At 35.3% G+C, this 25,352-nt stretch overlaps 1 protein-coding gene across 6 annotated transcripts in view; it reads right to left on the bottom strand.

Annotated features, from left to right (window-relative positions):
• Window positions 1-25,352, bottom strand: part of LOC129872092 (uncharacterized) — a 39,687-nt gene that overhangs the window by 3,241 nt on the left and 11,094 nt on the right. The window contains exons 1-30 of one of the 6 annotated variants that reach the window (XR_008762408.1): window positions 19,136-19,409; window positions 18,486-18,588; window positions 17,685-17,736; window positions 17,357-17,577; window positions 16,932-17,067; window positions 16,771-16,828; window positions 16,434-16,512; window positions 16,200-16,358; window positions 15,834-16,121; window positions 14,669-14,970; window positions 14,450-14,579; window positions 14,250-14,354; window positions 13,296-13,880; window positions 12,075-12,374; window positions 11,857-11,985; window positions 11,657-11,761; window positions 10,598-10,756; window positions 10,437-10,508; window positions 9,568-9,639; window positions 7,680-7,724; window positions 5,877-7,497; window positions 5,659-5,784; window positions 3,209-3,292; window positions 2,433-2,484; window positions 2,197-2,254; window positions 2,000-2,079; window positions 1,730-1,924; window positions 1,478-1,529; window positions 849-915; window positions 72-550 (exon numbers count right to left, since the gene is read on the bottom strand). Coding sequence is in view for 1 of the 6 variants with exons in the window: in XM_055946962.1 (XP_055802937.1) it covers window positions 20,908-20,936; window positions 21,140-21,191; window positions 23,800-23,848; window positions 24,008-24,114; window positions 24,391-24,425; window positions 24,871-25,033 (435 nt within the window). In the remaining 5 variants the exon portion in view is untranslated. Of the gene's footprint in view, window positions 1-71; window positions 551-848; window positions 916-1,477; window positions 1,530-1,729; window positions 1,925-1,999; window positions 2,080-2,196; window positions 2,255-2,432; window positions 2,485-3,208; window positions 3,293-5,658; window positions 5,785-5,876; window positions 7,498-7,679; window positions 7,725-9,567; window positions 9,640-10,436; window positions 10,757-11,202; window positions 11,228-11,656; window positions 11,762-11,856; window positions 11,986-12,074; window positions 12,375-13,295; window positions 13,881-14,249; window positions 14,355-14,449; window positions 14,580-14,668; window positions 14,971-15,833; window positions 16,122-16,199; window positions 16,359-16,433; window positions 16,513-16,770; window positions 16,829-16,931; window positions 17,068-17,356; window positions 17,578-17,684; window positions 17,737-18,485; window positions 18,589-19,135; window positions 19,410-20,878; window positions 20,937-21,139; window positions 21,192-23,799; window positions 23,849-24,007; window positions 24,115-24,390; window positions 24,426-24,870; window positions 25,034-25,352 lie in introns of those variants that run through there. The other 5 variants (XR_008762407.1, XR_008762409.1, XR_008762411.1 and 2 more) reach the window with 5 other exon arrangements.

Here is a 25,352-nt window from a genome sequence, read left to right as displayed (position 1 = left end):
CATTAATTAGTTGCACAAATTTTCTGTCATCACTGATTATTAACACAAACAAGCACTCAAGGACAAAATACCTGGCATGAGTGGCAGATCATGAAGAGTCTTAATATTGCTATTTCCTGCTGCCTTGCTTGAAGACTCACTCGTGGCAAAGAACTTCTTCTTGCCTTGGTATAATGGAGGAGCAATGACTTCTTCTACTCATCTTCTTCCGTATAAGCTCATCTGTTTTACCTCAATTTCTAGTGTCAATCCATTTATGTGAGTCCCCATCCACCCTAGAGGAGAGCATAGCTCGTGGTATCAAATAATTCTTAATATTCTCTTCACCATGAGAATGCATGTGTCAAATCATCTCCATCATAGTAGAATTCAGAAGGACCTGAACACAAATCCCCCTACACTGGCCATATCCTCTCTAGAAAGAGCATAAAAATTGAGATCAAACTTTGCAGTCCTCTTTTTCCAAATTATTTATGGCAGGTACCAAGACATTATGTTCCATGTTTCCTTATACGTGACAACAGCTTCATGTTTAACAGGAAATCATCCTCTGTAGGTAAAATATTAGATGAAACATTATTCTATCTAGGTTTTCTAAAAGTAGCTTAAGAGAAAAGAAAGTGATTAACTACACGATGGCATAACAGTGAAATGCTTTGCACCATCTGATGCATAAGTAACTCTCTCTTCCACTAACCAACCTTCCACAATTTGTTTCCCTCCCTCCCCCCCCCTTCTTTTAGGGAGGCAGGTGGGTGGCTACAGCCTACGGGGAAGGGAATGTGAAGTGGACAAAGCCACAATCCTAAGTGATGTTGCATAAAAATGTTGAATACAATTGCTCTCACCGACAGAGTTACTTCCAGTCCAGAGATTCGCGACAGTATCCTCAATAAAGAGAAGGACGGGCCAATCCTACAAGTAACATTAAAGAACCAACCAGTCACCATAAGATATTCTAGAAAAACACAACAAAATAACTTTATCAAATTAAGACAATCAGTATCAATGGAGCCAACAAAGGGATATAATACTGCACATCATTTCTGGCAATTTGATTGCACATTAAACATGGAACAAAAATGAACAAGTAACATGTTCTAATAGAAAAAAAAGAACCACACTACACCCCACCCACCCTTTTTTTTTATTTTTCTTTGGGGTGATAAGTCAAACAAAGTGGAAACTCTGAGCTGGTGAAGAGAAGCATTTCTAACAAATAGCATAGCATTGAAGTCAATAAGTTCCTTTCCAGTGCATAGCAAAATGTCTACATAATTAGACTATGTAATCAGTTGAAAGAAAATTCAGTAATCCTAAAAAGTGCAACAGTTCTCATCAGCACTAGTCCATCTCGTGAGACACCAAACCCTTTAAAAGAAAGTACAACTTCAGGTGATGAAGTAAAATAATAAATTGAGCAGAACTTTCTGCACATCAAAATGCATTAGATCAATGTTAAAGAAACTAAACTTACCATTGTCATCCACCTTAACATAGCAGGTTCCAATCCCTATAGCAACAGACACCTGGTGGAAACTGGGTTAAGTGCAAACTAGGAGGGTAAAGGAAAACAAAAACACTGTAGAAAAACAAAATCCGATACAGCAAATGTTAACCAAAGATTAGTTTTCCATTTTCTTTCGTCAGGAAAATATACCGAAATATTGAAGGACCTGCAAATTAACCAGTGGCTGTAAGGGAAACAAAGTGTAGAAAAATAACTTACCACATCTCTTATCCATCAATTTGGTCCTGTATACCTTTCACTGTGTAAACATCAGGACCTAAAATGTATCCTGAGAGCTTGAATGAACCATCACTTGCATTCAAGTTGTTAAGGGAACTCAGATGAATCCCAAACTCACTGGACAATAGTGGCAATGGAGAAGGAGAAGCATGTGTGCAACAGAGGTCATCCTCACTGCACGCAGACAAACAAATTTTAAGAAACTAGACAGAAAATATCCTTAAGTTAGCTGGTGTAACAAAGACGGACCTTTCAATATCAATAATTTGAAGGAGAGGATGTACAAGAGCAGAGACTCTTTCAGAGAATGCAAGACAGTCTCTTCTGGGCTTCCACAGATCATATATGCAAACCAAAAGATCAATCAGGTCAGAGTACAGCTTTAGAAGTAAAGTATGTAAATCAGTATTTTTCATTTGTTTGAAGTGTGAGAAAACTAGAAGTACTTGGAGTGCATTTGCCTCCTTCGAACTGGTTGGTTGTAAAATACACCACGAACAATGACTGCAAAAAGAAAAATCCCAAGAAATTTCCTTATTAGCAAACAACAGTCAACTCCTGTATCAACTCCTGTATCAGGTAGGGGCTTATACAGAGTCTTATAAAGAATTATCGGTTGTACCAACATCTTGTCTACAATCATCAAAATGCATTAGATCAATGTCAAAGAAACTAAACTTACCATTGTCATCCACCTTAACATAGCAGGTTCCAATGCATATAGCAACAGATACCTGGTGGAAACTGGATTAAGTTCAAACTAGGAGTACACTACTTATAAGAATAACAAACATAAAAAGAAGAGTCCTATAAGGAAATAACTTATATAAATCTCACGGAGAAAAGAAATAGAGTTGTGATATAAGAATATTCATTTGGAAAAAAATAATAATGCTACTAGAATGGAGCATCATACTAAGAGGAGAAAAAATAGTATCAATTTTCATATAAATCATATGCCCTCGTCACCAGAAGTAGCAAACAAAGGAACATAAGAATTCACTGAAGAGCCTCGCCGGTCACTGCCTTTTCTGCAAGCAACACACAAATTCGCCGGAGCAATCAGTCTAAACGATTAAAACTGCATGAAAGCACGACTTGCCATCGTTAGTCACTTAACTATGATGTTTTCAGCAGCCCACCTCTATTAGTGATCCTCAAATGAAAACATTAACAAAATCAGAAAAGATGAACCATATAATTCCCCATTCTCTTACATGGCACAGTTTTCCATTTTTAAGAAACAATAAAGTCTAGACCATGTAAAGGGAATGGCCAGTGAGGCGTTTTACGAAAGTCTGTCCAATTGAGTGTCTTCATTCAAAATACTACAAATCACAATGCTTAATTTTTTTAGAGTTGTGCGAGTGGGGCCTTCAAGAACAACTCCACAAATTTCCATTCATTACCTAGTAAAATCATAAAAAGTATTGAAACATTGAAAGGGTAAATGAGTACCTTGGTGGCATCAGCATTGAGGCTGTTGAAAACCAACGCACTAACAACCCTTGTGATACTCTCACCGAATTGACCCCCATCTCCCTAAAAAAGTAAAAACAAATTCTTGAACATCCTTAACACACTGCGAGAATAACAACATAATTTTCTTTAAAAGATTTCTTGATATGTGCAATGCCAATTTATTCTTGAAAACTACAATTTCTTTGATTTCTTTAAAATATGAATTTTAAGAATAAATACAAGTTGTTGATTGTTTTTTTTCTTAAAAAGAACGCATGCAAGGATTCCAAGTTAATCTGACAATATCAAGGTCTCGAATTCCAAGATAATCTGATTTAGGGTTCAACGAGTTCCAAGATAATCTGATTTAGGGTTCAACGAGTTCCAAGAATACCCATGTAACTTCAACGCGTTCTTGAATATGGATGGGAAGAACAGTAGCATTACTTGATCGCCGGGAAAATTGATTTAGGGAAGAATACCAATATATGTAACCTCAAAGAGCCAACAAGTTTTTTCCGGAAAAATGCAGACAGATCAGCGGAAGACTTAAGCAGGGTTTAGAGTTTTCATCGGACATGGTCACCGGGCAGTTAAGATCAGCAATCCGGTGGCGTATTCTAAGATGCGGCGGTAGCGTATATGATAAGCGGGCGTCCGTAATATGATGGTGGCGAGTTCTAAAATGTGCAGGTGGTGTCTGTTTTATAGTTTTCGAACTAGTTAATATAGGCGGAAAAGAATAGTTAATACACGCGGAGAGTAAAGCTCGTTAATAAAAAGTATATTATTTTTAAACCTTTTTTTTTAATTGTAGTACTTATTTATTTTTTCAAAATAAGAGGAGTCAAATGAAATTTAATATCATCGTATATAACTCAAATTATTTAACTTGTGCAATTTTCATAGGTTGATTCAGATTAAGGTTCAAAATTTTAATACTAAGTTATGAGATTATTAATTAATATTTTATACATATTAAATAGCTTTCTTAAAAATTAAATATAGAACTTAGCTCAAGTTAACTCTATTTTGAATTCGCAATTGATCTATATATCTATCTAAAACAACCATAATCTCATTTTAAACTTCTAAAATATTTAATACTATTTATTTAACTTGAATATTAATAATCTTACAACTTTTGTATGACGTCCGTTTCAACTAACATTCAATCACGAAAGCACACACTTCCTAATTGTCATTGTTCGATCACTTTCTTTTTCACTAAGTGATTGCTTAGAGACCTTAGCGTAGATTGTTTTCCTATATAATTTTGATCTTTCCTACCAATGAAGTCATCCAACCTATTGGGTGCTTAGGTCATCAATATCATACAATCTACTGAAATAAATTTCACAAAAAAAAATAATTAGTATTATATTTGATCCTAGATGATTCTTTCATCGTATTAGCTAATTATGAAACTTATTACCAAAATAAGAAAGTAATGTATAATTTAAGGGCACAACACATAAATATGATCCTTAACTTGGCTTCACCTGACAACTATGACCTCTAATTTTACTAATGCGCAAGTAGGCACTTTAACTATGCAAAACTTGAACAAATAAACGCATTCGTCATATATGGCATCCTACATGACAATTTTATGTCCTACGTAGCACCTGCGTGTATTTTGCCACTACTTGTTGATTTTATACAAGTTTAAATGCCTACTTGTGTATATCCAAAATTGGAGGGGATAAATGTGAAATAAGGCCAAATTAAAAAACATATTTATGTATTATGCATAATTTAAATATATCATATGTGGGTATTTGGCGCATGAAATGAATTCAAACTGGGAATTTCTTTTCCTTTTTAGTTTCATGATTGTTTATTGTTGCACTCTTCTCTCAATTCATGTGAGAATTTTTATTACTCTCCTCTAACAATCTTAAATTTCAAATCAATCAAATAAAATAATATCTTTTTATATTCACAAAATGATCAAAAATATCCTCAAACTATGCAAAATTAAACAAAAATAGACTCAATTAGTAGTTTAATTTAAAAATGTCGCAGCCATCAATAATTTAATCCAAAAATGACTATTGTTACATAATGGATCAAAAAAGAGAGGATTAGAGAGTGGGACATACAAATTTAACCATCTCAACAAATGAATAATGTTACAATCAAACTACCTGTATTTCTTTACACTTTATAAAAAGTGAGCTACTCTGACTTTACATGGAAACTGTACAATCCATTCCCTTTTCCTATTTTTCATGTGCATGTATCTATGTGTGCGTGTGTTCAAAGAAGAGTGCTGCTGCCACTAAAAGCTAATGTTACATTTAGTACAAACATTTATTTGTTGAATCTATATAGATGTACTGAGCTCCATATCCAAATTATCCTTCAATCTGATGATCGCTTGATGGGATATCTTCAGAAAAAAATTAGTAGGTAGCAAGAAGAACCAAATTAGGTTTACTCACAAGAGCTTTTAGACACTAGAACACGGCTGATCTTAGTTGCTTCGCTGCACGTTCTAGGTTGATTTCATACCGATGTAATACATGCCATGCCTCGGAGGAACTACTGCACGAACCTAACTTAGCAATCTGCTCATGCAGAGCACCCAAGTTGGCAAAAGAGGGACAAATGAAAAGATATTGCAGTCATTCATAATATGGAATTCCTCTTTTAAACATACCATCAAATGCAGTTCCAACACAAATATTTCCTCACTTGAAACACAATGAAGTCTGCTTCAACTCTTCAATAATGAGACAACATTCTGAAGGCAACTCTATCCACATTGAAGTTATAGTTCAAACACAAATGAAAACAAAGACATCAGGAGTAAAGAAAAGTATCTTAAATCGCTTTTGATTCAAATTCCCTGTTCTTTCTCTTTTTCTTATGTGAGGGGCATCAAGGTAGCTCAGAATTCATAAATTAAATTCAGGACCCGATTCACTGATGGGGGTAGTATTGAAGATCCATCTGTACCAATAAGTTGAGGGTTGCAAATACATTATTCAGAGAACATGACACGGCATGTAAGCAAGAACATAAGCAAGATTCCATGACAAAAATTAGAGTTAAATAAAGGAGTAAAATATGAGAGAGCTAGTTAGTGTCGATGGACTGACCTGTTGAAGAAATTCTAACAGAACCACATCAAGTGGATTAACGCGGATTAACGCACAACATACATGAAACCCGTATTATTAAGATAGGGCAGCCCGGTGCACTTAAGCTCCCGCTATGCGCTAAACCCGTATTATTAAGAAAACAATTATTTTCTCGTGAAACAAGTGCAAGAGAATCTTGTTAGCTAGTGGAGTATTTCCTAAAACATGAATGATGTGATGAATCGTTTCCAAATTAAGTTGGAAGCTATTCAAGCTTCAAGGTCTTAGAACAAAAAAGCTCTTCCCTTATAAGTTATAAGTTACAAATCATAATTCACTTGCTATAATCAACCCAATTAAAACATAAAATGGACCTTAAGAGACAATGCGCACAAATGACACTTGAAAACCTTAAACCCTCAAAAATCATTCTTGTTTTTAACAAAATGGAACACAGAACTGATATGAACTGTTATTGATACCTCAGAATGGAATAACTAGCCTGCGAAGAAGTTCTAGTCATGCTTTGTTTTCCACATTTAGATAGGCATATATCCTTCAGAGGGAGGAATATGAATGTTGAAGATAATAAGCTATGAATGTTTAGTGGTCTGTGTGGAAAGAGAGGAATCTCAGATGCTTTCAGAACAAGAGTAACAACATCCAGAAGATGAAGATCTAGAATCAGTACTGAATGCTTTAGGCACCTTGTAATTTTTGCTTTTAGGGTTGAAGATCTTCCTGATACTCTCCTATATCTGTAATTAGTAAACCTGTAACATGTTGTGGCAGGTTTGGTTTTTTGGAATAGAATACTAGTTGTTACCTTTCCCTTCTAAGACTGATTTGCAAATGGTTTACATGAACTTAACTTTTTGAATCTATAATATGACAGAGACAAGTAGAGAATGCTACCCGCAAGAAGTGTGACAGATGTTGGCTGTTTGTGAATCAGATTTACGTTCTTGCTTTAACCAAAACATACAACTTCATGCTTAGAGTTAGGAGGTTTAATGAATGTTGCAAAAGTAGTGCAACAAAAATCCTGGTAAAAGGCAATTTTATCAAGTTCCATAGACTGGGTGTGTGATGAAAATCTAAACAAAAATCGTAACTTACCTGGTAAATGATCTTGAAGCTTGAGAATGATAATTGCAGATCCAAACCCAGTTAGTGGTAACCAATTTCAGGCATGACCTGCAAAAGCATGGTCAAAGACTCAAAATCAATGTTACCTACTATCAAAATAAACATACCAATTCTTGCTCAGAATCATAATAGGTTGTTGTCTGCATTTTTCCAGATAGGACCTGATAATTCAATAAGTTACAGAACCCAAGTTGGAATGACACTTCAATGAATTTTAAGACGATCATTACCTTCTCATGTAGTTCTTCCGAATGAATTCACTCATCTGCAGCATGCTGTAGAACATGACAATGACTGTAATGTTCGACGAAGATAAATGCTAGAATAAAAAATAAAAGATCATAATTATTGACTATGTAAAAAGGGATGCACATTTATGTTGACATGAACCTAAGTTTCTACACAAGAATATACTCCACCAGACGGTCAAAAAGTGATGAAGCAAAAGATAAAGCACCCATATAAGTCTTCTTTCTTTCAGTAATATCACAAAATTGCAATACAAGAGAGTAAACATTATTTGTTAAAGTGTTATTTATGAGGTTATAATAATGTAAAAACTGTTACGTGGTAAAAAATAATGTGGGGATTATTACGCGGTGAATAACAAATGAGTAATGCTATGCAGGGACTATCTACCTTAAAAGGAATTTTTGCCTGTAGATACTCATATCCATGCATTGTTGACAAATGTATTTTTATTCCATAACCTATCCCGCATAAAATAATACTTGCATAAGTCATAAGGATATGAACAATGAACAGTTAAATTCCGCCAACCAAATGTTGCATTAGTTATGTCGAGCTTAGCTTTTCTTATGCGGATAACTAAGTGCCACATAGTTATGCGGATATAACTTTCTCTTACGCGGCCAACAAATGTAATACTTTTTATGCGGAAGTTTATGCTGAGATTTATATTTGCTAATGAGTCCAACCAAACGATCCCTAAGAGAAACAATCGTTTAAAGTAAATGCATTATAAGGAAATCCATCAGAAACCAATAATGGCCATAATGGACTATGCAAACGCCAGAATAGACCTAATCAATTACAGTGCTCGCCACAATAGTAAAAGAACTTCTTATCAACCTGTTGGAGAACTTTGGCACCCTCCAGGCAATTTTTATTTTTATCGATGGTATCCTAAGTTGTGCGGACTCTTCATTTTTGCTGCCGCACCAGTGTGGGTGCGGGTGCGGGATGCGTGTGGGATTCGGTCAACCCACATCAGATGCTTTGACCAAGATACTTATCCTCTTGGTCAATATTCGTTGCTTCATGTTTCAAGTCAAATAGAGAGATGTTAAATATTCAAGTGTTGTGTTCCAACTTTTTGTAAACAGTAGCAATGATCTGTAAGGATAATTGGTGGAAGGTCTTCAATGACTTTCTTTTTCTTTTCTAAGGGGAAGAATATCTTTATCTTTATAACTATATTTTGATAATATTGAATATTTTTAGCCAAATCCTCGCACCATTATCCATACTCGGATTCGTATCCTCGAATCTTAAAATTTAGGTTTTGGTGAATCCGACTCTCGGATTCACATCGGTCTCGGACACCCGCACCCGAGTCCGAGCAACTTAGATGGTATCAGAAACCAATGAATCACCAACAATATGCAAGACACGCCAGAAGTGACATTGAGTATAGTACCCTGATTCTTAAGATTCTCTGTTCCAGTACAGCTTGCATCTCATATTGGAAAAGAAAAAATTCCACCATCTTAAACAAACAAAAAAAGTCGCAGAAACATTCAAGATATAGCTAAGGTACTAAATTGTAATCTCTAGACATGAGTCCCTCCATTTTGTTTCAGAATCTAAGAAACTTTGAGTTTTTGTTGGAGCAAATTCTGAAGATTTGAATAAAAAATGTCAGGCATGACAATTCTATTACAAGATCAGAACATGAGCACGATGGAATTTGAAAGAGACTATGTGGCCTAGGACACTTAGAGACATTGTAATCTCTAATGCTTTCATGATTTATAAGAAAACAATCTAAGATAGTCTTGAAAAGTAGGTGAAGGAAATGAAATTAATCAACTGAAACTTGCACTACAAACATTCAGATGTCATTCAGGTGAGGTACAAATGGCAGGCTTAGTTTACCTTCTTTTGACTCCCCATCGCGTGTACTTCTTTTGACTCCCACCGTGTGTACTTCTCTTGACTCCCCATGCTCTTATTCGATCAGGAATGATTGGGTTCGCAGAAATCAAAAGACTAAATCAGGAAGACTGGACAAATTGTCAGCCTTAGAAGCAGTAACACATTGTAATGAAGAAATACAACAATCCAATCAGTAAAACAAATATGCATGACCTATCCTTGATAACATTGGCCAGTTTGGTTTTGCAACCAAAGGAGGCTAAAAACGTGGTTTTGTATTGTTCTCCCATAAAAAATGGGAGATTATTTTGTTCTATAGGAACAGTTGGGACGCATGGGCCTTGTCTGTCAGGGGTTCCTTTTTAATACTTTGAAATCCTATACGATTAGTAATATATAATGACGTTTAGCCAGTTTTAACCTATTTATTTCATCCACATTAAAGTTTCAAAAACCAATTAGGTGTTTAGAGATATTTTTTAAAGAAAACAACCCAAGCCAATTCTCACAAAACAAGCCCTAACACAAAATCAATTCTACAAAAATAAATCCAAAGACTCACAATCATTTCGCAACCCCAAAACAATTAATTAATAAATGCCAACAATAAATCTCACCTTAAATTCCATAGGTCTTTGAAGGCTCCAAAGTCAAATCAAATAAAGATTTTGGGCAATTTAGATTCAACAAAAACAATGGATATATATGAGATCTACTTCACTTCTCAATTTCAGAAGTCATCGCTATATTATTAAGTAATTCATGTATTGGTCCTTTGGAAACAAATTTTGAATTGATATCTGCATTACGAAGGTCAAGGAAAACAAAAACACTGTAAAAACCAAGCATTTGATATAGTAAATGCTAACCAAAGATTAGTTTTCAGTTTTCTTTGTTCAGGAAAATATACTGAAAAAGTGAATACAGAACTATTGAAGGACCTGCAAAAAAAAACAATGGTTGTGACGGAAACAAAGAGTAGAATAGATAACTTATCACATCTCTTACCCATCAATTTGGGCCTGTATACCTTCACTGTGTAAACATCAGGACCTGAGATGAATCTGAGAGCTTGAATGAACCATCGCTTGCATTCAAATTGTTAAAGGAATTCAGATGAATCCCAAACCCACTGGACAATAGCAGCAACAGAGAAGGAGAAGCACGTGTTCAAAGAAGGTCATCCTCACTGCATGCAAATGAACAAAATGTTGCATTAGTTATGTCGAGCTTATTTTTTCTTATGCGGAGAACTAAGTGCCACATAGTTATGCAGATATAACTTTTTCTTACGCGGCCAACAAATGTTATACTATTTATGTGGAAGTTTATGCTGAGATTTATATTTGCTAATGAGTCCAACCAAACGATCCCTAAGAGAAACAAACGTTAAAAGTAAATGCATTATAAGGAAATTCATGAGAAACCATGAATGGCCATAATGAATTATGCAAACGCCAGAAAAGACCTACCTAATCAATAATAGTGCTCACACAATAGGAATAAACTTCTTGTCAACCTGTTGGAGAGCTTTGGCACCCTCCAGGCAGTTTTTACTAATGGTATCAGGAACTAATGAATCACCAATAAAATGCAAGACGCCAGAAGTGATAATGAAAATAATATCCTGAATCTTAAGATACTCTGTTCCAGTATCGCTCTGCATCTCATATTAGAAAAGGTAAAAGTCCATCATCTTAACAAAATAGAGAAGAAGTCACAAAAACATCAGAGATATAGCTAAGGTACTCAACTATAATCTCTGGACGGAAGTCCCTTCATTTTATCGCAGAATCTAAGAAATTTTGAGTTTTCGTTGGTGCAAATTCTTAAATTTTGAATAAAAATTGCAAGGCATGACAATTCTATTAAGAGATCAGAACATAAGCAAGATGGAATTAGAAAAAGACTGTGGCCTAGGAGACTTAGAAAGAGACATTGTAGTCTCTAATGCTTTCATGATAATAAGAATGCAGTCTAAGAAAATCCTTGAAAAGTGGGTGAAAGAAATAAAGCTAATTAACTGAAACATGCACTAGAAAAATTCACCTCTTATTCAGGCCAGGAACAAATGGCAGGAATGGTTTACCTTCTTTTGACTCCCCATCACGTGTACTTGTGCACTCCCAGCACTCCCCTTTGAGTTTGTAATTTGCTATTCCAGATGTTAACAAGTTTCATTTTCACACTTGGCCTAAAGAGAGAAACATCAGGTTGTGTAAGTTACTAACATATTTGAGATAATATCAGAAACAGACCTAACCCTCCCAAGAAATTTGATAACATTACCTTTCATCAGAGAATACACCGTCACCAAAACTTTGGGTGGAAGATTGATCACACTGATGGACGACTGCTGCGGAAGCTCTGAGTAGATAGCTTTTGCATAATGTTGCAGTCTCCTTACAGCTCTAGTATCTGCATGGTGGAAAAGAACATTAATTAGTTGCACATATTTTCTGACATCGTTGATTATTAACACAAACAAGCACTCAAGGACAAATTACCTGGCATTGGATGGAAGGGGTTGCACAGAGCTTTTGGATTTCCAGTTTACACCAACTGTGCAATGAGCAAGAGATCCATCTCAATTGACCAGTGTGAACTTTCTGACAAGAGGAATCTGGACTCAGGATCGTGCTTTTCAGAAGCACTTCCCCACAGAATATTCTGTGAAGATCGAATCTCTCTCCGGACAGTGCACTCTCCATTCAGTTTCTTTGGCTGCGGGGAAGGACGCTCAAGCGTAGCTTTGCAACTCTGGGCCCTGCACCTATTTTTCTTGATCTCATAATTCAAAGGTACATCTGAAAAGAGGAGCAGGGAATGGGATATCAATATATGAGGAGAGGAAACTTCAACAACTATATTCTTAAGAGAAAAGAAAGAGAAAAAACTACATGATGTCATAGCACTGAAATGCTTTGCACCATCTAATGCATAAGTAACTCTATTCCACTAGCGAAACCCTCCACAATCTGTTTCCTCCCCCCCACCCCCCACCCCTTCTTTTAGGGAGGTAGGTGGGGAAACTACAGCCTACAGGGAAGGGAATGTGAAGTGGACAAAACCACATGTACAAATAACATCAAAGAAAATGAATCCTAAGTGATGTTGCAGAAAAATGTTGATATCTCAATTGCTCTCACCAGCAGAGTAACTTTCAATCCAGAGATTCACGACAGTATCCTCAATAAAGAGAAAAACCACACACCCACACCACCTTTTTTTTCCTTTTTTTGTGGCAATAAGTCAAACCACTCCTCTCATAACCTACATATGGTACACAAAGTAGAAATTCTGAGCAGGTGATGACCAGCACTTTTAACAAATAACATGGCATTGAAGTCAATAGCTTCCTATCCAGTTCATAGCAAAATGTCTGCAGAATCAGACAATGTAATCAGTTTAAACAAAATTCAGTAATCCTAAGTGCAACAGTTCTCAAGTTTGATCTAGTCCATGGTCTGCAGTCAAAAACTAAGAGGAACCAGACGCAGCCCTCTGGGTTAAATGTGCTCCCACCTTCTCCACTCATCAAAGAAATATTTGTCACTTCCTCAAAAAAATGATCAGGTGTTTTGAAATATATTTTTACAGAGAACAACCTAAACCAATTATCACAAAACAAAACCTAACACAAACTCAATTATACAAAAGTAAAACCAAACATTCGTTTCCCAACCCCCCAAAAAAATTAAATCATAAATGCCAACAAAAAATCACACCTTAAATTCCACAGAGGTCTTTGAAGGCTCCAAAGTCAAATCATATAAAGATCTTGGGCAGTTTAGGTTCAACAAAAACAGCGGATATATCTGAGATCTACTTCGCTGCTCAATGTCAGAAACACTGTCAAAACTCATCGCTATGTTATTAAGTAATTTATGTAGTGGTCCATTGGAAACAAATCTTGAACTGATATTTGCATTACGAAGGGTCAAAGAAAACAAAAACACCGTAAAAAACAAGCATCCGATATAGTAAATGTTAACCAAAGATTAGTTTTCTGTTTCTTTTGCCAGGAAAACATACTGATATAAGTGGATACAGAAATACTGAAGGAGCTGCACATTAAACAGTGGTTGTTAGGGAAAAAAAGAGAAAAAAAGATGACATCACATCTCTTTATCCATCAATTTGGGCCAGTATACCTTCACTGTGTAAACATCAGGACCTGAGATGTATCCTTAAAGCATGAATGCACCAATGTTTTTATTCAATTTGTTAAGGGAACTCGGATGAATCCCAAACCCACTGGTCAACAGCGGCAAGGAGAAGGAGAAGCACGTGCGCAAAGTTGGACGTTCTCACTGCATGCAAATAAACAAAATCTAAGAAACCAGACAGGAAATATCCTTAAGTTAGCTAGTGTATCAAAGACATACCCTTTCACTATAAACAGTTTTTGTTGGTGCAAATTCTTAAATTTTGAATAAAAATTGAAAGGCATGACAATTCTATTAAGAGATCAGAACATAAGCAAGATGGAATTAGAAAAAGACTGTGGCCTAGGAGACTTAGAAAGAGACATTGTAGTCTCTAGCTTTCATGATAATAAGAATGCAGTCTAAGAAAATCCTTGAAAAGTGGGTGAAAGAAATAAAGCTAATTAACTGAAACATGCACTAGAAAAATTCACCTCTTATTCAGGTCAGGAACAAATGGCAGGAATGGTTTACCTTCTTTTGACTCCCCATCACGTGTACTTGTGCACTCCCAGCACTCCCCTTTGAGTTTGTAATTTGCTATTCCAGATGTTAACAAGTTTCATTTTCACACTTGGCCTAAAGAGAGAAACATCAGGTTGTGTAAGTTACTAACATATTTGAGATAATATCAGAAACAGACCTAACCCTCCCAAGAAATTTGATAACATTACCTGTCATCAGAGAATACACCATCACCAAAACTTTGGGTGGAAGATTGATCACACTGATGGGACGACTGCTGCGGAAGCTCTGAGTAGATAGCTTTTGCATAATGTTGCAGTCTCCTTACAGCTCTAGTGTCTGCATGGTGGAAAATAACATTAATTAGTTGCACATATTTTCTAACATCGTTGATTATTAACACAAACAAGCACTCAAGGACAAATTACCTGGCATTGGATGGAAGGGGTTGCACAGAACTTCTGGATTTCCAGTTTACACCAACTGTGCAATGAGTAAGAGATCCATCTCAATTGACCAGTGTGAACTTTCTGACAAGAGGAATCTGGACTCAGGATCGTGCTTTTCAGAAGCACTTCCCAACAGAATATTCTGCGAAGATCGAATCTCTCTCCCCGGACAGTGCACTCTCCATTCAGTTTCTTTGGCTGCGGGGAAGGACGCTCAAGCGTAGCTTTGCAACTCTGGGCCCTGCACCTATTTTTCTTGATCTCATAATTCAAAGGTACATCTGAAAAGAGGAACAGGGAATGGGATATCAATAGATGAGGAGAGGAAACTTCAACAACTATATTCTTAAGAGAAAAGAAAGAGAAAAAACTACATGATGTCATAGCACTGAAATGCTTTGCACCATCTAATGCATAAGTAACTCTATTCCACTAGCGAAACCCTCCACAATCTGTTTCCTCCCCCCCACCCCCCACCCCTTCTTTTAGGGAGGTAGGTGGGGAAACTACAGCCTACAGGGAAGGGAATGTGAAGTGGACAAAACCACATGTACAAATAACATCAAAGAAAATGAATCCTAAGTGATGTTGCAGAAAAATGTTGATATCTCAATTGCTCTCACCAGCAGAGTAACTTTCAATCCAGAGATTCACGACAGTATCCTCAATAAAGAGAAAAACCACACACCCACACCACCTTTTTTTTCCTTTTTTTGTGGCAATAAGTCAAACCATCAGGTGATGACCAGTACTTTTAACAAATAACATGGCATTGAAGTCAATAGCTTCCTATCCAGTTCATAGCAAAATGTCTGCAGAATCAGACAATGTAATCAGTTGAAACAAATTCAGTAATCCTAAGTGCAACAGTTCTCAAGTTTGATCTAGTCTATGGTCTGCAGTCAAAAACTAAGAGGAACCAGACGCAGCCCTCTGGGTTACATGTGCTCCCACCTTCTCCACTCATCAAAGAAATATTTGTCACTTCCTCAAAAAAAAGGATTAGGTATTTTGAAATATATTTTTACAGAGAACAACCTAAACCAATTATTAACACAAACTCAATTCTACAAAAGTAAAACCAAACATTCGTTTCCCAACCCCCCAACAAAATTAAATCATAAATGCCAACAAAAAATCACACCTTAAATTCCACAGAGGTCTTTGAAGGCTCCAAAGTCAAATCATATAAAGATCTTGGGCAGTTTAGGTTCAACAAAAACAGCGGATATATCTGAGATCTACTTCGCTGCTCAATGTCAGAAGCACTGTCAAAACTCATCGCTATGTTATTAAGTAATTTATGTAGTAGTCCATTGGATACGAAGGTCAAAGAAAACAAAAACACCGTAAAAAACAAGCATCCGATATAGTAAATGTTAACCAAAGATTAGTTTTCTGTTTCTTTTGTCATACAGAAATACTGAAGGACCTGCACATTAAACAGTGGTTGTTAGGGAAAAAAAAGATGACATCACATCTCTTTATCCATCAATTTGGGCCAGTATACCTTCACTGTGTAAACATCAGGACCTGAGATGTATCCTTAAAGCTTGAATGCACCAATGTTTTTATTCAATTTGTTAAGGGAACTCGGATGAATACCAAACCCACTAGACAACAGCGGCAAGGAGAAGGAGAAGCACGTGCGCAAAGCTGGACGTTCTCACTGCATGCAAATAAACAAAATCTAAGAAACCAGACAGGAAATATCCTTAAGTTAGCTAGTGTATCAAAGACATACCCTTTCAATATAAACAGTTTTGAGTGTCTGAGACACTGGGATGCGCAAGGGAAACTCTTAAAAGAAAACTCTCTTTGGACTTCAAGATTATATATGCAAACCAAAAGAGCAATCAGATCAGAGTACAGCTTTAAAAGTAAAGCATGTAAATCAATATTTTTTTACTTGTTTGATTTTGAGAAAACTAGAAATGCTTGGAATGCATTTGCTTCCTTCGAAAAAGGTTGGTTGTAAAATACATGACGAAAAACTGACTGCAAAAAGAAAAATATCAACAAATTTCCTTATTAGCAAACAGCAGTCAACTCATGTATCAGGTATGCTTATTTTGAATTACCTATTGTACCAACATCTTCTATACAGTCATCAATTCCAAGGGACAAACACTTGCCATCCTGTAAACAGTGGCAAGAACAAAGACCAGGTTAGTAGTGCTATACCTATCCTAATGGATACTACCAACTAAAACTCAAAAGAACTTTGCCTTCAAAACCTTACGATATCTATTTGGCCTCCCATGAGTTTTGGAATTTCCAAAAAGAAACGTCAGAAATAAAGCTCAGAGCCCCTCCTTTAAATCCAAAGCTTGCTAGGAAAGCATGCATATCATCTGAATGCCTGTATTTTGATGTCGCTGGTGTAAAGCAAGCATACAAAACCATAGTTAAAATGGCCAGACAAAAAGGAAGCACAACAGAAGATGAAGCACCAAAAAAGAGAGGGGGAGGGGGATACATGTAAATATATTGCAAATGAAGCACTAGAATTGAGATGTGCATGAACATATTACAATAAAAGCATAAACAAAATGTAAGCATCAATATTTTGTGTTGTGTATAGCCATACCAGCTTTCTCAATTACAAGTAAACCACAAAATAATAAAAACAAGAACATCTGTAAAAAGATATTAATGAACACAAACCGTCAAACAGCCTATCAGTTGAGGTAATGCATGCAATCCTATAGACAATAACAATCATTCCAAGTTATGAACATCATAATTGTCGGGCATAATAAATTATGTACGGCAGCATCAATACAATAGAAAAGATGATGTCAGTCCAACATTTTGCAATAAGATTACCATATCTTTCTCCCATCAGCACCAGTCCAGCACCAGTCCATCTCGTGAGACACCAGATCCTTCAAAAGAAAGTACCGAATTCAGGTGATGAAGTAAATAATAATTTGAGCAGAACTTTCTGCGCATCAAAATGCATTAGATCAATGTAAAAGATACTAATACTTACCACTGTCAACCACCTTAACATAGCAGGTCCCAATGCCTATAGCAACAGATACCTGGTGGAAAGTGGAAAGTGGAAACTGGGTTAATGTTCAACCTAGGAGTACACAACTTATAAGAATAGCTAACAGAAAAAGAACAGTCCTATAAGGAAGTAAATCTCATGGAAAAAAGAAATAACTGTTGTGATATAAGAATATTCATTTGGAAAAAAAATTATGATACTAGAATGGAGCATCATACTAAGAGGAGAAAAAAATAGTATCAATCTTCATGTAAGGCATATGCCCACGTCATCAGAAGTAGCAAACAAAGGAACATAAGAATTTATTCAAGAGCCTCACTGGTCTCTGCCTTTTGTGCAAGCAACACAAAAATTTGCAGGTGCAATTAGTCTAAACGATTAAAACCACATGAAAACACGACTTGCCATCGTTAGTCACTTAACTATGATGTTCTCAGCAGCCCATCTTTACTGATCCTCAAAACATTAACAAAATCAGAAAGGATGAACCAAAATTTCCCATTCTCTTACATGGCACAATTTTCCATTTTTAAGATACAATCAAAGTCAAAAAGTCTAGACCATGTAAAGGAAAATGGCCAGTGAGGGCGTTTACGAAAGTCTGTCCAATTGAGTGTCTTCATTCAAGATAGTACAAATCACAACTTCTTATAATTAAACTACTTAATTTTTTTTAGAGTTGTGCGAGTGGGGCCTTCAAGAAGGACTCCACATCTTTCTATTCAACACCTAGTAAAGTCATAAAGAGTATTGAAACTTTGAAAGGGTAAATTAGTATACCTTGTTGGCACCAGCTTCGAGGCTGTTGAAAACCAACTCCTCAACAACAAGATAACCCCTTGTCCAAATAGCCTCAGGTATTCGCTTAATGCTCCCCATTTCCCTAAAAAAGTAAAACAAATTCTTGAACATCCTTAAGATAGGCTGCGAGAATGACAACATAATTTACTTCTTTTTAAGGACTTCTTGAATTTCCTTGATATGTTCCATGACAATATATAAATTCTTAAAAACTACAATTTCCTCAAAAAACCAACAAGTTCTTGAATTTTTCTTAAAGAGAATGCATGCATGCCAACAAGTTCTTGGTTTTATTCTTACACAAGAATTCCAAGAGAATTTGACAATAATGAGTTGTCGAATTTTCTGTCTTTCTTTTTTAATGGAAGGAAGAAAACCAAGATAATGGGAAGAGCAGTAGTATTTAGGGTTTTGATCGGACATCGTCAATGGGACAGTTAATCCGGTGGAGTAATCTAAGATGCGCCGGTAGCATATGAAGTTCGGGAAAACAAATTCTTGAACATCCTTAACATACACTGCATTTGAGAATACTAATGTACTTCAAAAAGCCAACAAGTTCTTCAATTTTCCTTTTTCCCTTTCATGGATGGAAGAATATCAAGATAATGGGAAAAGCAGTAGAATACCAATAGATAGATCGACGGGAAAATTGATTTAGGGTTTAGGGTTTTGATCGGACATCGTCACCGGAACAGTTAACACAGCAATCCGGTGATTGCGCCGGTAGCGTATATGATAAGCGGGGGAAAGCAGGGGAAAATATGATGGTGGTGGTGAGTTCTAACTGCGCAGGTGGTGTTAATATATATACACGCCATGATTATATATGGTCATATAATTATTGAATATTAGCTGTATTCAAGAAAACAAGCCAATAAAGTAGTATATAAGATAAGAACACTAGATGTATTTGTTTTTAGAGTGTTTTCTTTGTTCTTATAATGAACGCTGCCATGTATAATTGGTATGAATTTGACAAAAAATCTCTAGACATTATTGATATGGTTCAATATTTTTTCAATAATTTTTTAAAAAATAAAAAATCTATCCAATTACTCCTATGATTACAAATTTATATAAAAACCATTGTTTTATTTTTGAAAATCAAAAAATTGATTTGTTACTATTCAAATTGGTCAATTAAGTCTTTTTTTTTAAATCATTAACACCTCTAATCAACATCCTATAATCTCCTAAAATAAATTTCACAAAAAAAGTTATGTATTATATTTAGAGGAAATTTTCAAAACATCAATATTTTAGTATTTAATAGAACTCTCTAGCTATATTTTAATATTTATTGAAAATGGCAATAATTTAACTTGCTATTGAGACTAGAGATTCATCCCATTATATTATGGTAGTGTAAAATAAAATTAAGCAAAGACATAAAATATATTTTATGTCACACGAGCGGAAAAAAATCAATCAACATGAAAGTCAAGATCTGAGTTTACTTAATTTATGTATCCAATAAGAGAAATTTAAATCATAAGAGAGAAAAAATATCTAATAACTTGTAGCTTGTTATCCAAGTTCGTTGGAATACCTTGTAGTTTACTAGTTACTACTCGAAAGTTGAGATGTTAGAATTAATTTGGTTTCACCTTAGGACTTTGAATGTTAATTATATTGTGGCTTGTGGTCAGTTTCATTATTTCAGGTCTAAAATATTTTTTTATTTATTTATTTTTAATCTTGATATATAAAATATATTTTACACATTATTCGGTATGGTTCAATAGTTTTTCGATTAATTTTTAAAAAATAAAAAACCTATCCAATTACTCATATGATTACAAATTTATATAAAAAACATTGTTTTATTTTTAAAAATCAAAAAATTGATTTGTTACTATTCAAATCGATCAATTAAGTCGGTTTTTTTAAAAAAAAATCATTAACACCTCTAATCAACATCCTATAATCTCCTAAAATAAATTTCACAAAAAAGTTATGTATTATATTTAGAGAAAATTTTCAAAATATCAATATTTTAGTATTTAATAGAACTCTCTAGCTATATTTTAATATTTATTGAAAATGACAATAATTTAACTTGCTATTGATAACTTATCACGTCTCTTATCCATCAATTTGGGGTTGTATACCTTCATAGTGTACACATCAAGACCTGAAATGTATCCTGAAAGCTTGAATGAACCATCACTTGCATTCAAAAACTAGTTGGTTATAAAATACATCACTTACATTCAAACTGAAAGTACTTGGAGTGCATTTGCTTATTTCGAACTGGTTGGTTATAAAATACATCACGAACAATGAATGCAACAAGAAAAATCCCAACAAATCTCCTTATTAGCAAACAACAGTCCATTCAAGTATCAGATAGGCTTATACAAAATTACCTGTTGTACCGACATTTTGACTACAATCATCAAATCCAAGGTACAAGCACTTGCCGTCCTGTAAACAATGGCAAAAAAAAAGACCAAGTTAGTATTTTATTGTAAATGAAGCACCAGAAAATCGACACCAGTTCATCGCGCGAAACACCAGATCCTTCAAAAGAAAGTACAACTTCAGATGATGAAGTAAAATAATAAATTAAGCAAAACTTTCTGCACATCAAAGTGCATTAGATCAATGTCAAGGGAACTAATACTTACCATGGTCATCCACCTTAACATAGCAAGTCCCACTGCCTATAGCAACATATACCTGGTGAAAACTGGTTTAAGTTCAAACTAGGACTACACTACTTACAAGAATAACAAACATAAAAGGTACAGTCCTATAAGGAAGTAAATCTCATGGAAAAAAGAAATAGAGTTGCGATATAAAAATATTCATTTGAAAAAAAAAATACTAATGATACTAGAATGGAGCATCATACTAAGAGGAGAAAAGGTATATCAATTTAAGAACCAACCAGTCACCATAAGAGATTCTAGAAAAACACAACAAAATAACTTTATCAGATTAAGACAATCAGTATCAATGGAGCCAACAAAGAGATATAATGTTGCACATCATTTCTGGCAATTTGATTGCACATTAAACATGGAACAAAAATAAACAAGTGATATCATCTAGTAGACAGACAAGAACAACACCTATCCCCCCCTACACGACATTTAAGCAAGATTCCATGAGTAAGATTAGGAGTTAAATGAAGGAGTAATATATGAGAGCTAGTTAGTGTCAATGGACTAACCTGTTGAATAAATTCTAACAGATCCACATCAGTTATAGATTAACTCACAAAATACATGCAACCTGTATTATCAAGAAAACAATCATTTTCTTATGAAACACGTGCAAGAGAATCTTGTTAGCTAATTGAGTATTTTCTAAAACATGAATGATGTCATGAATAGTTTTCCAAATTAAGTTGGAAGCTATTCAAGATTCAAGGCCTTATAAATCAAAAAGAGAGAACCTTTATAGCATTGTCTTGTTACAGATGGTATTAGAACAAAAAAGCTCTTCCCTTAGAAGTTACAATTCATAATTCACTTGTTATACTAAACCCAATTAAAACATAAAATGGACCTCTTAAGAGACAATGCACACAATGACACTTGAAAGGCTTAAACCCTAAAAAATCCTTCTTGCTTTCATCAAGATGGAGCACAGAACTGACATAAACTGTGCTATTGATACCTCAGAATGGAATAACTAACCTGAGAAGAAGGGCTTGTCATTGTTTTCCACATTTAGACAGGCATATATCCTTCAGACGGAGGAATATAAATGTTGGAAGAGAATAAGCTATAAAGTGTAGTAAAAGGTTTGAGAATGTAGGTGAGCAATCTCTCCCAACCCTTGTGTATTTATACTACTCACCGTAGCTTTATTCCCAATAATTCCAAATCCCAATTCATATTTCCTAATAGTTAACATGACTTCCTAAATCCTGTATTAACTACTACAATCAATACTACAATACTAAAACTAATTTGCAAATGGTTTACATGTACTTAACCATTTGAATGAATAATATGACAGAGACAAGCCACCAGGAGTCATTAATAGGTTGGACAGCATCAGGAGAAAGTTTTTGTGGTAAGGCAACAAGGAAAGGAAGGGGTATCACTTAGTCAAATGGGAAAAAGTGATTAATGATAAGAGAGTTGGGGGTTTGGGGATAAAGAACCTGAAGAATCAAAGCAAAGCTTTGAGAATGAAGTGGCTTTGGAGGTACTCCAATGATAATCAGAATTTATGGGGCACAGTCATAAAAGTAAAATATGAGGAGAGTGACAATTGGATGGCAAAGGAAGTACCACTCCCTATGCTGTTAGTTTGTGGAAATCCATCAGATCACTCTGGAATGAATTCGAACCAAACACCAAGATTAAAGTGGTAGATGGCACTAAAACTAGATTCTTGAAGGAGGACTGGCATGAGGCGGGAAATACGGAGACACTCTTCCCAGATATACACAATATGGTTTTTCAGCAGCAGAGTACAATAGTTGAACTATGGACCCCTCATTGGTGGAATTTTGTATTTAGAAGGCACCTCAATGATTGGGAAATTCCAAGAGTTGCAGAATTCTTCAGCATCATTGAAGAATTTAATGGCTTGAAGACAGGAAAGGACATATTGCAGTGGTTGGGGAACTGTAAAGGGACTTTCAAAGTAAGTGCAGCATATAGGAAGTTGAACCACCCAATTATGCTGGCACCTAAATGGCCCTGGAAACACATCTGGAAGGCCAAGATCCCACACAAAGTCGCCTGCTTTGTGTGGTTACTGGCTAAGGAAGCTGTGTTGACACAGGAGAATTTGATGAAGAGGGGGATTCAACTATGTTCTAGATGTTTTTTTGTGGGGAAACAACAGAGACAGTCAATCACTTGTTCATCCGGTTTAAGGTCACTGGCCAATTGTTGAGTCTATTCCTAAGGCTCAAAAACATCTCATGGGCCATGCCTGGTAGAATTTCAGAGGCCTTACACAGTTGGGAGGATGCAGGATCACAAGCAAAGAACAAAAGCAACTGGAGAATCATTCCTGCTACTATTTGGTGGACTATTTGGAAAGAGAGAAATCTTAGAGTTTTTGAGAACAGAGAGAGTAATATGCAGCAAGTAAAACTGAAATGTATTCTAAACTGTGTTTTTGGCGTAATCAGATTTACTCTAATGACACTGACTCTATCATTGAGGTTTTAGACACATTATAGGGATAGGACAGTGCCATTAGAGTTCATTATGTAAATATGGATTTCAGTACAACCCATGTGCTGATTTACAGAAATAGAAACAGTTACCAATCTCAAAAAAAAAATATGACAGAGACAAGTATTAGAGAATATTACCACAAGAAGTGTGACAGATGTTGGTTGCTTGTGAATCAAATTCAAGTTCCTGCTTTAACCAAAACATATGACTTCATGCTCAGAGTTAGGTTCAACTTTAATGAATGTTGCGAAATTTAATGCAATGGATTCTGGTAGATGGCAATTTTATTAAGTTCCATAGACTGGTTGTGTAATGAAAATCTAAACAAAGATAGTACCCTACTACCTGGTAAATGATCTTGAAGCTTGTGAATGAATGTTGCAAATCCAACCCCAGTTTTGAATTTGGTCAGCATAGTTGTGTAGTAATTGGTAACCAATTTCAGGCATGACCTGCAAAAGCATAGTCAAAGACTCAAAGTCAACGTTACCTATTATAAAGAGCCCCACGTGACTCAAATTCAATGCTACCTATTACCAAAATCAATGTAGCAATTCTTGCTCGGAATCAAGATGGATTGTTGTCCTCATTTGTCCAGATAGGACCTGATAATTCAATAAGTTACAGACTCCAAGTACTTGTGGGATTTCACTGGGTTATATATTGTTGTTGTTGTTACAGACTACAAGTTGAAATAACACATCAATGAGTTTTTAGACAATCATTACCTTCTCAAGCAATTCTTCAAAACAAATTCGCTCATCTGCAGCATGCTCTAGAACATTAAAATTAGCGTAATGTCCAATGAAGATGAATGCTAGAATCAAACAAAAGATCATAATCCTTGACTATATAATGCAGATAACTGAGTGCTACATAGTTATGCGGAAATTACTTTTTCTTACGTGGCCAACAAATATTATACTATTTATGCAGAAGTTTATGCTGATTTATATTTGCTAATGCGTCCAACCAAACCATCCCTAAGAGAAACAATTGTTTAAAATAAATGCATTATAAGGAATTCATTAGAAACCAAGAATGGCCATAATGGACTATGCAGAGGCCAGAATAGTCCTGATCAATCATAGCAAGTGTTCCACTCTATCCGAGTCATTGTTCCAACACAAATAAAAACAAAGACATCAGTAATGGAGGCGAGAGAGCATCAAGGTAGTTCCAAATTCATAAATTAAATATGAACTTACACCTGCAAGCCTTGTTATTCAGGATCAGATTCACTGATGGGGGGTACTCCATTGATGATCCATCACAGAACATGACACGGCATTTAAGCAAGATTCCATGAGTAAGATTAAGAGTTAAATGAAGGAGTAATATCTGAGAGCTAGTTAGTGTCAATGGACTAACCTGTTGAATAAATTATAATAGATCCACATCAATTAGAGATTAATGGACAAAATACACGGAACCTGTATTATCAAGAAAACAATCATTTTCTTATGAAACACGTGAAAGGGAATCTTGTTAGCTAATGGAGTATTTTCTAAAACATGAATGATGTCATGAATAGTTTTCCAAATAAAGTTGGAAGCTATTCAAGCTTCAAGGCCTTATAAATCAAAATAAGAGAACCTCTATAGCATTGTCTTGTTACAGATGGTATTAGAACAAAAGAGCTCTTCCCTTAGAAGTTACAATTCATAATTCACTTGCTATAATAAACCCA

Source organism: Solanum dulcamara, chromosome 11 (genome assembly GCF_947179165.1).
Source record: "Solanum dulcamara chromosome 11, daSolDulc1.2, whole genome shotgun sequence".
Taxonomy (NCBI): domain Eukaryota; kingdom Viridiplantae; phylum Streptophyta; class Magnoliopsida; order Solanales; family Solanaceae; genus Solanum; species Solanum dulcamara.
This window is presented reverse-complemented; position numbering and strand designations above follow the sequence as displayed.